General features: G+C 45.4%; 1 protein-coding gene across 1 annotated transcript in view; it reads right to left on the reverse strand.

Moving 5' to 3' along the window:
* Positions 1 to 11,055: 11,055 nt before the first annotated feature.
* LOC123990298 (serine/threonine-protein kinase 17A-like) overlaps positions 11,056 to 15,565 on the reverse strand; it is a 50,955-nt gene continuing 46,445 nt past the window's right edge. Inside the window, exons 6-7 of the mRNA XM_046290891.1 lie at positions 14,031 to 14,210; positions 11,056 to 12,291 (exon numbers count right to left, since the gene is read on the reverse strand). Of these exons, the coding sequence (XP_046146847.1) occupies positions 11,958 to 12,291; positions 14,031 to 14,210 (514 nt within the window). The 3' untranslated portion in view covers positions 11,056 to 11,957. The remainder of the gene's footprint in view (positions 12,292 to 14,030; positions 14,211 to 15,565) is intronic.

Raw genomic sequence — 15,565 nt, forward strand, 5'->3', positions numbered from 1 at the left:
GTGGATATCATGAATGAGGTCTTGTATCATATTTGCTGCCAGGACTATGGAGAGATTTGGCCAAATACAGGATAATCCGTTACGTTAGTAGATGTGTTTTCACATAATATGTAGACACTAATATCTGCAATTCACAATGAATAGATTTAAGGTCTTCTCAAAAAATGGGTTAAGTTGTTCTACAAATTGAATGACCCATCTACGTTGGGTAGTGAGCGACTCCCATGCTCCTGGGATCTATTCAAGAAGCATTTCAGAAAGAATCCTCCATCAACTTAACCTAAAAAAACACGGTAACGCATATTAGCTAAACTAGCCGAACAACCCATCGGTATCAACTTAGTTGGGATCTTAAGTGGAAAGTGGTGGTGACCTCCAATACAAGAGAGCGATTTAGCCTCATAATGAGCTTTTTTTTTTTCTTCAGTTGAGCTATTTTGAGAACACTAGTGTCGGTCTGGTCTTACAGAATTGTAGATGCTACACCTACTGTCAGTTATTACAGATGCTGCTTTCGTGCAAATGTTTTCCAAGTTTTCTCCTGTGATGCCGCATCCAATGCTCACTGAATTACACATGCTACACCTACTGTCGGCATCACCACATCCAATGCTCACTGAATTATACATGCTACACCTACTGTCGGCATCACCGCATCCAATGCTCACTGAATTACACATGCTACACCTACTGTCAGCATCACCACATCCAATGCTCACTGAATTACACATGCTACACCTACTGTCGGCATCACCACATCCAATTGTGGTTCAATACCAGTTCAAAGCCAGACGAAGGTCAGAATAAAATGTACTTAAATCCAGGGCTTGAAAATTCTATAACCTTTGAATTATGAAATTAAATACATCGAACTATACTGAACAAATATATAAACACAACATGTAAAGTGTTCGTCCCATGTTTCATGAGCTAAAATAAAATATAGACATTTTCTATATGCACAAAGCTTATTTCTCTCCAATGTTGTACACAATAACATTTCTCCTTTGTCAACATAGTCCCATCCACCTGACAGGTGTGGCATATCAAGAAGCGGTTTAAACAGCATGATCATTACACAGGTGCACCTTGTGCTGGGGGCAACCAAAAGCCACTAAAATGTGCAGTTTTGTGACAACACAATGCCACAGATGTCTCAAGTTGAGGAAGTGTGCAATTGGCATGCTGAATGCAGGAATGTCCACCAGAGCTTTTGTCATATTCAGCACTCCATGCATCGGAGCTGATCTACAAGAGGAGACAGTCATTTATCTCCATGCATCGGCGCTGATCTACAAGAGGAGACAGTCATTTATCTCCATGCATCGGCGCTGATCTACAGGAGGAGAAAAGTCCTTTCTCTTTCCCTGCATCGGAGCTGATCTACAAGAGGAGACAGTCATTTATCTCCATGCATCTGGGCTGATCTACAGGAGGAGACAGTCCTTTCTCTCCCTGCAGGCGGGGAGAGTAAACCGTGCTCATATCCAGCACTCCTGCTGCCTCCCTGTGATCTGAGCCTCATCCCTTCAGCTGGATGAAATCACAGCGAAGGAGAAAAGTTTATTTGCCTATCAACCATTGCCATGGAGAGATGGTTCAAAGGAGAGAGTGTTTTGGCCTCAAGTCTCGTTCCATAATGAAAGAGTTGGTATTTATACGTGGTTGGGGGGGGGATGCTGTGTTGCCAGGGAGGACAATAGGTAAAGAGCGAGACATCTGCTGTACATGTTTCCCTTTGATGAAAGCGTTTCCTTAAAGGCTTGTTGTACAGAAGCGTTTGAACCGCACTAATAAGGATGATCCATCAGAATCAATAAAAAAAACACGGTTGGACGTACGCTCTCAATAAATCCCACGAGATACACAAAGCAAAACCTGCTCTGTACAACGTGGCCAAATCAGATTTGTTGATGGAGTTGTGTTGTCGACCAGGAACGGTCAGTGGAGGTGCAGGGTCAGAAAGTATGAGGACATTAGCAAGCAGAAAAGTAGCCAAAACAATCCTACAGATCCATGGAGATACATAATGGGGTTACAGTGTCACTGTCCTGCTCTCAACATGAAACAACCACACCAAGGCTACTGCCATCATTACGATAGCGCTGACGAGCGTGGCATCGGATCAGAATGGAATATACAGGGCATATAGAAGATGTGCTTTCGCTGGGAGGAATGCGTAGCGGAGTGATTAGATATCCACTCACCGTGTTACCCTCTCATCATCCTGTTTGACGCACAATTCCATGTACGTGGCCCCATCACATTAGATTAGTATCAGTGTATCCATCCACAGCAGGCGTGTGCTGTTCTCTCCAATATTGCCAGGCAACAGGGGACTACCTGCAGGGATGGCAATTGGGGTGTAGATGAGCGATAGCAGCCTTCCTACGATGTCCTCCTGCGGTCATACAACCAATTATAGGCATCGAGACCTCCAACTCGCCCTAGAAAACCTCACAAAAGGAAGTGTTCTAACGTGATGTCATAGCTCAAACCTTCACAGATCTCCTACTGACATCGGCACATGCATGGTTTTTATGTAAAAGGTTTCAGGGCTTTTGCACGGGTATAATCTCAGAATCCATAAACAAATAGGTCATGTATTTCACAAGAGATTAACGCAGGTATGACAAGTAAGTTAGTGTCAGACACTAATAGAGGCTAAGCTTAACAGGACACAACGACCACCAAACTCAGCGCTGATTAACACCAGGGATCCAGGACATTGCTTGGAGGTGGGCCTTGCTTGTGTACATTGACCCTAAACCTATTAGTTAGAATAGAAATCCAAGCAGAAACCCATCTCCTCACTCCTAGCCCTGGATCCACCTGGAGACACTATCCCTGTACAGTTGATCGTCACGTGCTGTTCCACTACATTGGCCAAATGTACCAAGTAAACATTGCCTACATGCAGAAAGATACATTTCTTCTCCTGGAATGATGTACAAATGACGGCCCAAAAATTCAGTTCACTGGAGCAGTTAGATCCTTGTTAATGCTCCTATGCTCCTCACGAGTAAGAAAGACATTTCTAAAGGAGTCCAACATCCATCCTTCCAGAAATGCATCATGGGTAAAGGCCTTGCCCGGTCAGTTGATTAGCCCAGCTAGGAGTGGTTCTATCTCTTCCTTAGTAGAGGTAAGAGACTTTTAGCAGTGTGGTCATATTTGTTGTGGGGAGGTTGTGGGTGTGAGTATCAGGAAACCATGGGACAGCTCCAGGTGACCTTTGAACTGAGCTTGCAACAATAGGTCAAGCTCACCAAGGAGTCAGCAGCGACAATCTACTAATTCAATTACAGTCTACATTTCCTCCAAGTGATATCCATTCAGAAAGGGAGCAGTGAGGAACCTCGAGTTCCACACTAGAATTGGGGGAGACGTCCTTTGCCTCACTCATCTCTTTGTACAGTTCGCTACATTCTCTGTGTCGCACCAAATCCTACCGTAGGCGATGTTCCTTTATCATATTACATCTCTAGTGTGTCTTCTGGACTGTGGTACGGTACAGTGCACATTGGCCTCAGCTAGTGACCCGAGTTGCAAATTGTGAGTACACCAGCCGTGGTGAGGGTATGGGATAGCCTGTGCCACAGTGGCCTTCTGGTTCTCTTTGCTACAGTATTGACTGCCGACAGTCAGCTTCAAAGGCTACAATAAGCCTCCTATTGAGCAAGTGTCGAGGCCCCCACTGATTTTATCAAAAGCGACAGGCTGAGTTGTGTAGTCAACTCTGTGGGGTACAACCAGGGACCTCCCGCAGTCACGCCATTGTACAACACCAGTTACTCTCCAGACTGTGGAGTTAGCCACCGCAACACTAAACAGAATTTAGCACTTGAGCACGAGGCAAAAATTCACTCCTTAGGGGAGGAAGCGAGTAGACTAGCCAGTGAAATAAGATTCAGATTAATAACTCTAGTTGTCATGGCAATGGGTAAGAAGTGAGAAAGTGAGAGGAAAGCATACAGGCATGTAATTTGTTGTTGCAATCAAGAGGCGATGAAAGTGGAATTGGAGCCCAGCTACAGGGACCAGCTACAGGGACCAGCTACAGGGACCAGCTACAGGGACCAGCTACAGGGACCAGCTACAGGGACCAGGGACCAGCTACAGGGACCAGCTACAGGGACCAGCCATAGGGACCAGCCATAGGGACCAGCTGGAAGGACCAGCTAGAGGGACCAGCCAGAGGGACCAGCCAGAGGGACCAGCCAGAGGGACCAGCCAGAGGGACCAGCCAGAGGGACCAGCCACAGGGACCAGCTACAGGGACCAGCTAGAGGGACCAGCTACAGGGACCAGCTACAGGGACCAGCTACAGGGACCAGCTACAGGGACCAGCCAGAGGGACCAGCTAGAGGGACCAGCTAGAGGGACCAGCTAGAGGGACCAGCTAGAGGGACCAGCTAGAGGGACCAGCTAGAGGGACCAGCTAGAGGGACCAGCCATAGGGACCAGCTACAGGGACCAGCCATAGGGACCAGCCAGAGGGACCAGCTACAGGGACCAGCCAGAGGGACCAGCTAGAGGGACCAGCCATAGGGACCAGCTACAGGGACCAGCCAGAGGGACCAGCTAGAGGGACCAGCTAGAGGGACCAGCTAGAGGGACCAGCTAGAGGGACCAGCTAGAGGGACCAGCCATAGGGACCAGCTAGAGGGACCAGCTACAGGGACCAGCCATAGGGACCAGCTAGAGGGACCAGCCAGAGGGACCAGCTAGAGGGACCAGCCAGAGGGACCAGCTAGAGGGACCAGCCAGAGGGACCAGCTAGAGGGACCAGCCAGAGGGACCAGCCATAGGGACCAGCTACAGGGACCAGCTAGAGGGACCAGCCATAGGGACCAGCCAGAGGGACCAGCCATAGGGACCAGCCATAGGGACCAGCCAGGGACACATTTAATTGTGTTATTGATAGGGAATTAATTAAAATTAACTAAGAGGGCTCTGCCACGGTGTTGTATTGGTGATGGGAGAATTATGCTGCATTTGTAAACCATAACGAGAGAGATCTTTCATTGGCTCCCCTTTAAGTTGTTACCACTGTACTGTAAAGTACTGCAATCCACTCTACTACAATCTACAAAGAGCTGGCACAGACACATAGACAAATGTCAGATTCTGATTCAAATGAAAAGCAGGGGAACACATACCAGGCACTAATTGATGATAGTCAAGTTATGACGCATCAACACCAAAAGAAGTGGTGTGTAACGGCGTTCCTTCGTCGAAAGAGAGTCGGACCGAAATGCAGCGTGGTGGTTACTCATACCTTTAATGAAAACAAATGACGATACATGAAATAACTTAATAAATACAAAAACAACAAACGGAACGTGAAAACCTAATACAGCCTGTCTGGTGAAACTACACAGAGACAGGAACAATCACCCATGAAATACACAGTGAAACCCCGGTTACCTAAATACGGTTCCCTATCAGAGACAACAAGAATCACCTGACTCTGATTGAGAACCGCCTCAGGCATCCAAGCCTAAACTAGACACACCCCTAATCAACCACAATCCCAATGCCTACAAAAAACCCAATACGACAACACAATAAACCCATGTCACACCCTGGCCTGACTAAATATATAACGAAAACACAAAATACAATGACCAAGGTGTGACATGGTGGATGAAAATGGATTATTTTAACCTAGAAGTAATCCTATAGAGTTTCTTGCTATAGTAGTCCTCTAGGATTTTCTATAGTAATAACTATAGGATTTTCTAGTCATTCTCAGGCCCAAGGACAAGGACAGATGGGATTCAATTTAGTAGAATCTGTGTCTTCGTCAGTTCTTTCCACAGCAATCACATCAGACTTTACCCTTGTGATGAATCCCTTTCCCATCAGTTTCCAATGAAAGTTACTGTATTTCACTGCCAATATCCTTCTGTAAGTCTGTGCTATTGGCCTCTGCCAAACATCCACAGACATCGCAAACAAAGGACAGTCTGAACATTGTGATAGGGGCGGCAGCCTAGTGGTTAGAGCGTTCGACTAGTAACCGGAAGGTTGCAAGTTCAAACCCCTGAGCTGACAAGGTACAAATCTGTTGTTCTGCCCCCTGAACAAGGCAGTTAACCCACTGTTCCCAGGCCGTCATTGAAAATAAGAATGTGTTCTTAACTGACTTGCCTGGTTAAATAAAGGTCAAATTAAATTAAAATAGGCCATGCTGCCCTCTACAGGACACGATTATCACTGTCATTCAGCAACAGAGAAACGTCAGTAGCCTGACTAGGATTCCTCTCCTTGTTTCCTTCCCTTCATCCACGCTAGTGTGAAAGAGCTGTGGAACTATGACCGACTGGACTCGAACCCGAGGCTGTCTGCAACACAAGACAGTGTTAGCCCACTGAGCTAAAGGTTCAAGCTCAGTGAACTACCTCTGCTACAAATAGGCTTTCTTCCATAGGTTTCCACATCAGTGACAGAATGTAGCGCCCAACCCCTTTCCCTGAATATGAAAGACTTGACGGCCCTGCAATTCATCCTATCAACATGCATCGGTTACTCAAAATAAACTGGAATGGTTTGCCAGAGACACAGTAAATATGAAGGTGGGTGTCTTTTAATGTAGACTATAGCTGTCGGGGGAGTTAATATGAGTGTGCGGGTATTCTAATATAAACTATAGCTGTCGGGGAGGGGGGGGGAACAGATGACAAATGTCCCCTTGTCAAACAGTCTGTCACAACAATTCATTATTCTGGAGTTCCATGTTCACCCTGTAATTGGTGCCATGCTTCATTTATGACAGCGTTCTGAGAGGTGTATCTGTATGCATTTCCTCTCTCCAGTTCTCTCTCTGTTAGTTTTAATGGGACCGGGGGAGATGCTTATTCATTTCATCAATAACAAAGACTCCTCTGTAGTGATGAGGGGAAACAAAAAATCCAGACTGAATTCCAACAAAGACTTAACAGATCCTTGAATTGAACATTAAAAGATGGTAAGCATTTCGCAACAATACACAGTAAACCTACACTGCAGGCTAATGGCATCTTTCCTTGTCTTCACAGTTGAGAAGTATCCTTGATACAAATTACCGCCACCAGGCATTGTTAAAAAATGAGTGGGTTAAATTAAGTCAGCACCGCCCGACTGAAATATTAAAACTATAGTCACACACACTCCATGTATAAACTCCCAGCAATTGAATGGGTATTTACCAACGCTTTGGGCATCACTGTGACTTCCACAGGGTCGGAGGAAGCTGTCACAGGGTCGGAGGAAGCTGTCACAGGGATGCCCAAAGCGTTGGTAAATACCCAATAAATTGCTGGGAGTTTATACATGGAGTGTGTGTGACTTTATTTGTGATAGTTTATTCGCTGTTAGTCAGCACCTCCACACAAACCATCATTCTGGGTGTGCGCCAGCTCATGTTTAAAACAAAAACAACATGATTCAACGCACGTTACCTATTTGTAAACAATTAATTTCCTAAAATGCTCAACAAATGGGTGAATTTAGATAAGATATCAGATATTTCAGATTGTAAATTAAAAGCCACAGCAGGAAATCAATTGCAATATTTATCTGATGTTAAGGTTGTCTCAATGGGTCCCTTTGGATATGTCAATCATATATACAGTGGGGCAAAAAGTATTTAGTCAACCACCAATTGTGCAAGTTCTTCCACTTAAAAAGATGAGAGAGACCTGTAATTTTCATCATAGGTACACTTCAACTATGACAGACAAAATGAGGGAAAAAATTTCAGAAAATCACATTGTAGGATTTTTAATGAATTTATTTGCAAATGATGGTGGAAAATAAGTATTTGGTCAATAACAAAAGTTTATCTCAATACTTTGTTATATACCCTTTGTTGGCAATGACAGAGGTCAAACGTTTTCTGTAAGTCTTCACAAGGTTTTCACACACTGCTGCTGATCTGCTGGCCCATTCCTCCATGCAGATCTCCTCTAGAGCAGTGATGTTTTGGGGCTGTTGCTGGGCAACACGGACTTTCAACTCCTTCCAAAGATTTTCTATGGGGTTGAGATCTGGAGACTGGCTAGGCCACTCCAGGACCTTGAAATGCTTCTTACGAAGCCACTCCTTCGTTGCCCGGGCGGTGTGTTTGGGATCATTGTCATGCTGAAAGACACAGCCATGTTTCATCTTCAATGCCATTGCTGATGGAAGGAGGTTTTCACTCAAAATCTCACGATACATGGCCCCATTCATTCTTTCCTTTACACGGATCAGTCGTCCTGGTCCTTTTGCAGAAAAACAGGGTATATAACAAAGTATTGAGATAAATTTTTGTTATTGATCAAATACTTATTTTCTACCATAATTTGCAAATACATTCATTAAAAATCCTACAGTGATTTTCTGTATTTTTTTCTCATTGTCTGTCATAGTTGAAGTGTACCTATGATGAAAATTACAGGCCTCATCTTTTTAAGTGGGAGAACTTGCACAATTGGTGGCTGACTAAATACTTTTTTTGCCCCACTGTACATATAATAAATGTATCTTTTAAGATGACATACCACACTACTGCCAGACAAAATAAGATGACTCATAAAATATTGATATATTCTTCCATTGCACTTACCACAAAGCCCTGTTCCATAGCTGTCCTCACCTCTCCCAAACTGGTAACATCAAGTTGGAGGTGAATATAGAAACAGGTCTGTATGAATCAAGGTTTATAATTGTGTCAAACAAGCATTATTTATTTACAACCTTCCTTGAAGTAATCACTGATAAGAAATTACCCTGCCAGGTGAAAGCCATGTGATGGAGGCCTTGCACTCACCTGTTAGATCACGTCTAATCAGTGATTACGTCAAGGACGGGAGGAATGCACTTTTAAGGAACGTTAATGACTCAAGTGTAGGTCCCAGAATAGAGCCAACATTGCCATCTAGTGGTCATTTGGGAGAAAACAATGTGTAGACCACATCCTTATTGTGTTCCCGACAAATATAATTTATAATTCTCTACCCAGACCCATATATTGTAAAGGAAGTCACAATTATGTGTGTTATTTTAGGTGCACCAAAGATATGACTTACTCAATGGACTATTGGAAAATGTTTTAAATCTAAATTGCTGACTCAATAACTTCTTCCTAAAGATAATTGGGTGTTATCAAAAGAAGCCTTAACATCAGAAGTGGAAGGTGAGAGATGGACAAGGAGACAGAGGAGGAGAGGACCTGCAAGGCTAGAGTAGTCGTCTTAACTAACAGCTGTATATGAATGGCTAATGGGGCATCACTGATGCTTTGCTTCACCTCACCCAGGGGAGCAGTCACCCAGGGGAGCAGACACCCAGGGGAGCAGACACCCAGGGGAGCAGACACCCAGGGGAGCAGACACCCAGAGGAGCAGACACCCAGAGGGAGCAGACACCCAGAGGAGCAGACACCCAGGGGAGCAGACACCCAGGGGAGCAGACACCCAGGGGAGCAGACACCCAGGGGAGCAGACACCCAGGGGAGCAGACACACAGGGGAGCGGAGACCCAGGGAGCGGGACCCAGGGGAGACCCAGGGGACGGAGACCCAGGGGAGCGGAGACCCAGGGGAGCAGACACCCAGGGGAGCGGAGACCCAGGGGAGCAGACACCCAGGGGAGACCCAGGGGAGCGGAACCCAGGGGAGCGGAGACCCAGGGGAGCGGAGACCCAGGGGAGCAGACACCCAGGGGAGCAGACACACAGGGGAGCGGAGACCCAGGGGAGCAGACACCCAGGGAGCAGGGGACACCCAGGGGAGGGAGACCCAGGGGAGCAGACACCCAGGGGCAGCAGACGGAGACCCAGGGAGACCCAGGGGAGCGGAGACCCAGGGGAGCGGAGACCCAGGGGAGCAGACACCCAGGGGAGCAGACACACAGGGGAGCGGAGACCCAGGGGAGCAGACACCCAGGGGAGCAGACACACAGGGGAGCAGACACCCAGGGGAGCAGACACACAGGGGAGCAGACACACAGGGGAGCGGAGACCCAGGGGAGCGGAGACCCAGGGGAGCGGAGACCCAGGGGAGCGGAGACCCAGGGGAGCAGACACCCAGGGAGCAGACCCAGGGGAGCGGAGACCCAGGGGCAGACACCCAGGGGGCGGAGACCCCAGGGGAGCGGGGCACCCAGGGGAGCGGGGCACCCAGGGGAGCAGACACCCAGGGGGCGGGGCACCCAGGGGGGACACCCAGGGGAGCAGACACCCAGGGGAGCGGAGACCCAGGGGAGCAGACACCCAGGGGAGCGGGGAACTCAGGGGAGCAGACACCCAGGGGAGCAGACACCCAGGGGAGCGGGGCGGGGCACCCAGGGGAGCGGGGCACCCAGGGGAGCGGGGCGGGGAGCGGGGCACCCAGGGGAGCAGACACCCAGGGGAGCAGACACCCAGGGGAGCAGACACCCAGGGGAGCAGACACCCAGGGGAGCAGACACCCAGGGGAGCGGAGCACCCAGCGAGCACAGCTGCCAGTGTGTTCATGCATCATCTCCTCTGAAATAAATACATCTTCATTCTAGGCCATAGTTCAGTATAAAAAACAACAAATGGTACTCAGAAAAAGGTTTAAGAGATATATCTTTATTTACAGTAGAACATCCCATAATAAGAAGCTTCTTGTTTGATGGAGACTATGCCTATTATTTGGGATTTAGGAAAGAAAACCAAGCGCTCTCTGCATATACAAGTGTCAATTATTTGAGATGCATATTTGAGATGCATGGGATGTTTTCAGTTCTGGGGCAAACGTGTGCAATGGCTTTTTCAACAGAATTATTTTGAGACGTACTCTTAAATCAACATAACGTTTTATATGTATTTATATATATATATTTATATATATATATATTAATATTAATATATATTAATATTAATATTAATATATATTAATATTAATATTAATATATATATATAAATTAATATTAATATTAATATATATATATACATATTAATATAAATATATATATATTAATATATATATATACATATTAATATATATATATACATATTAATATACATATATACATATTCTTAAATCAACATAACGTTTTATATGTATTTATATATATATATTTATATATATATATATATAAAATTAACCCCCTTTCCCCATACAGACGATATCTATAACCTTAAACATAAAGAAAATACAAGGCAGACAAAACATGGACAAAAAAGATGCAATTCCATCTCTAATTCTCCCAGCAAGGCACCAAAGAAAAAGAAAGTAAAGCATCACAACAAGGCTTAGTCTGGAGTAACATTACAACAAGGCTCAGTCTGGAATAACGTCACAACAAGGCACAGTCTGGAGTAACATCAGAACAAGGATTAGTCTGGAATAACTTCACAACAAGGCTTAGTCTGGAGTAACGTCACAACAAGGATTAGTCTGGAATAACTTCACAACAAGGCTTAGTCTGGAATAACGTCACAGAAGGCTCAGTCTGGAGTAACGCCACAACAAGCCTTAGTCTGGAGTAATGTCACAACAAGGCTTAGTCTGGAATAACGTCACAACAAGGCTCAGTCTGGAATAACGTCACAACAAGGCTCATTCTGGAGTTACGTCACAACAAGGCTTAGTCTAGAGAAACGCCAGGATGTATATGAAAAAGGGACAAAAAAAAACAGTTTGGTTTACGAATTCAGACCGTGAGGTGGGTTAGAAAAGTGTGAGATGTTTCTTGTGGTTTGTAAGTGCAATGTTTTTAACTGCTTTTCCCTAGATGTAAGAGCAGGAGTTTTTCCACCCAGGTTCTTTGCGAGCTACTGGTTGGTGCAGGCTTTGGCTCCAACCCATCACTAATGCACCTGATTCTACTAAGCAACTAATCAGGGCCGTGACGATCTGAATTATCTGGTGTGTCAGTGAAGGGCAGAAGGGAGACCCAACACCACCACTAGCTCTCCAGGACCACCTAGTGTAGAGGATGAGATGTGTGTGTGCGAGTCCTTCAGTAGATGAATTCTCCAGGAACCTCTTGGAGGGCGCTGAAGGGCTCCTCGAACTTGAAGCGTTTGGAGATGGCCTTCTGGTCGGGGGTCATGACCTCCTTGTCTGTTGACTGGCGGCACTGGCCCAGTGTGTAGGCTGCCATCACGATCAACTCCTCAGTTTCGGTGCCTTCCTCCTCCTCCCCCCTGATGGGGTTCTCGGGGCTGGCTGGCTCAGAGGTGCACTTGGTGGGGCTTATAGTCTCTTTCACCTCTACTGTCGCCTTGGCTTCCCTTTTCTCTTTTGGCTGGAGCCACTGGTGCTGCAGGCACTCTTCTGCCGTGGCACGGTTCCTGTTGGGAGAAAGGACTGTGTGAGGCCATGGAATCATTGGAAACCTTTACCCCCATATTCACCTTCTCCACTGGCTTGGTTGGTTTGACCGAGTATGGCACTTTCAATACAAATTATGTGGATTTGATTCCCCAAGGGGCTTATCCTACTGTATATAGAATAGATGTTTGTGGTCTGGAGGTGTACATTGTAGAATAATAGTGAAGACATCAAAACTATGAAATAACAAATATGGAATAATGTAATAACCAAAAAAGTGTTAAACAAATCAAATATATTTTATATTTGAGATTATTCAAAGTAGCCACCCTTCGCCTTGATTACAGCTTTGCACACTCTTGGCATTCTCTCAACCACCCTCATGAGGTAGTCCCCTGGAATGCATTTCAATGAACAGTGCCTTGTTAAAAGTTAATTTGTGGAATTTCGTTCCTTAATGTGTTTGGGCCAATCAGCTGTGTTGTTACAAGGGAGGAATGGTATACAGAATATAGCCCTATTTGGTAAAATACCTAGTCCATATTATGTCAAGAACCACTCGCAAAGAGAAATTACAGTCCGTCATTACTTTAAGACATGAAGGTCAGTCCATCATTACTTTAAGACATGAAGGTCAGTCCATCATTACTTTAAGACATGAAGGTCAGTCCATCATTACTTTAAGACATGAAGGTCAGTCAATCCGGAACATTTCAAGGACTTGAACATTTCTTCATGTGCAGTCACAAAAACCATCAAGCGCTATGATGAAACTGGCTCTCACGAGGACCGCCACAGGAAAGGACGACCCAGAGTTACCTCTGCTGCAGAGAATAAGTTCATTCGAATGACCAGTCTCAGATATCGGCAATTAACTGCACCTCAGATTGCAGCCCAAATAAATGGTTCATGGAGTTCAATTTCCGACATCTCAACATCATCTGTTCAGAGGAGGCTGCGTGAATCAGGCCTTCATGGATGAATTGCTGCAAAGAAACCACTACTAAAGGACACCAACAAGAAGAAGACAGGTGGAAATCTGTCCTTTGGTCTGATGAGTCCAGATTTGAGATTTTTGGTTCGAACCGCCATGTCTTGGTGAGACGCATATTAGATGAACGGATGCTCTCCGCATGTGTTGTTCTCACCGCGAAGCATGGAGGAGGAGGTGTGATGTTGAAGCATGGAGGAGGAGGTGTGATGGTGCTTTGCTGGTGACACTGTCAGTGAATTATTTAGAATTCAAGGCACACTTAACCGGCATAGCTACAACAGCGATACACCATCCCATCTGATTTGAGCTTAGTGGGACTATAATTTGTTTTTCAACAGGACAATGACCGAACACACCTCCAGGCTGTGTAAGGGCTATTTGACCAAGAAGAAGAGTGATGGAGTGCTGCATCAAATGACCTGGCCTCCACAATCACCCGACCATAGCTCAATTGAGATGGTTTGGGATGAGTTGGACCGCAGAGTGAAGGAATAGCAGCCAACAAAGCATATGTGGGAAATCCTTCAAGACTGTTCTTTGTTTTGCATTCATGAATGTGCTATTTAATGTGTTTCTTTGGGTTACAGTAGTAAATGCCAAATTCAATATTTTATCAAATACTTGTTAAATATAGATTTTTTTATACCTACAATTCTGAATTCTAAATCAAATAGCTAAATGAACCATTGTATGACCTTCTTAAAGCAATTCCATATGTCAGCTTAGAACCCCCCCCCCCCCCCCCCCAATGACCACATTACTCACTGGGGTTCTTTGACGAGCAGGAGCTTGATGAAGGCGATGGCGGCCTGGTCTACATGCTCCAGCTCGTCCTCCTGGTAACTGACGTTGATCTGGGAGATGTTGAGGAAGGTCTCCTGCTTGTCCTCCCCCAGGAAGGGAGAGGTACCTGTCAGCATCACGTAGGTCAGCACCCCAATACTCCTGGTAGATACATACAGTGGCAAACAGTTAGACAGATATATATACACTATATGACCAAAAGTATATGGACACTCCAATGGTCGTACAACATCTCATTCCAGAATCATGGGCATTAATATGGAGTTGGTCCTCCCCTTTGCTGCTATAACAGCCTCCACTCTTCTGGGAAGGCTTTCCACTAGATGTTGGAACATTGCTGCTATAACAGACTCCACTCTTCTGGGAAGGCTTTCCACTAGAGGTTGGAACATTGCTGCTATAACAGCCTCCACTCTTCTAGGAAGGCTTTCCACTAGATGTTGGAACATTGCTGCTATAACAGCCTCCACTCTTCTAGGAAGGCTTTCCACTAGATGTTGGAACATTGCTGCTATAACAGCCTCCACTCTTCTAGGAAGGCTTTCCACTAGATGTTGGAACATTGTTGCTATAACAGCCTCCACTCTTCTAGGAAGGCTTTCCACTAGATGTTGGAACATTGTTGCTATAACAGCCTCCACTCTTCTGGGAAGGCTTTCCACTAGATGTTGGAACATTGTTGCTATAACAGCCTCCACTCTTCTGGGAAGGCTTTCCACTAGATGTTGGAACATTGTTGCTATAACAGCCTCCACTCTTCTGGGAAGGCTTTCCACTAGATGTTGGAACATTGTTGCTATAACAGCCTCCACTCTTCTGGGAAGGCTTTCCACTAGATGTTGGAACATTGTTGCTATAACAGCCTCCACTCTTCTGGGAAGGCTTCATCCATCGCTCCACAAAAGCCACGGAACCTAGACAACTATATCAAGGTCTCAGAGCGAGTTACGTCACTGACTGAAACGCTATTAACACGCACCCCGCTAACTAGCTAGCCATTTCACATCGGTTACACCTGCCTAATCTCGGGAGTTGATAGGCTTGAAGTCATAAACAGCTTCAAGCCTATCAGAAAGAGCTGCTGGCAAATGTGCAAATGCACAGCCTTTTGCTCAGTCAAATCAAATATCAAATCATAGACTTAATTATTCAGAAATTTTAGGTCATTAATAACATGGTAAAATCCGGGAACTATCATTTTGAAAACAAAACGTTTATTCTTTTAGTGAAAAACCGAACCGTTCCGTATTTTATCTAACGGGTGGCATCCATAAGTCTAAATATTCCTGTTACATTGCACAACCTTCAATGTAATGTCATAATTATGGAAAATGTAAAAAATAAAATCCTAACCTCCAAGGACAGTGCGAATGCGCTTGTTAAATAACCGTTTGGAGAGTGGTGCTTTTTTTCGCGAATGTGCTTTTGTTAAATCATCCCCCGTTAGGTGAAGTAGTCTGTGATTTGATGATAAATTAACAGACACCACATCGATT

Source organism: Oncorhynchus gorbuscha, linkage group LG12 (assembly GCF_021184085.1).
Source record: "Oncorhynchus gorbuscha isolate QuinsamMale2020 ecotype Even-year linkage group LG12, OgorEven_v1.0, whole genome shotgun sequence".
NCBI classification, from domain to species: domain Eukaryota; kingdom Metazoa; phylum Chordata; class Actinopteri; order Salmoniformes; family Salmonidae; genus Oncorhynchus; species Oncorhynchus gorbuscha.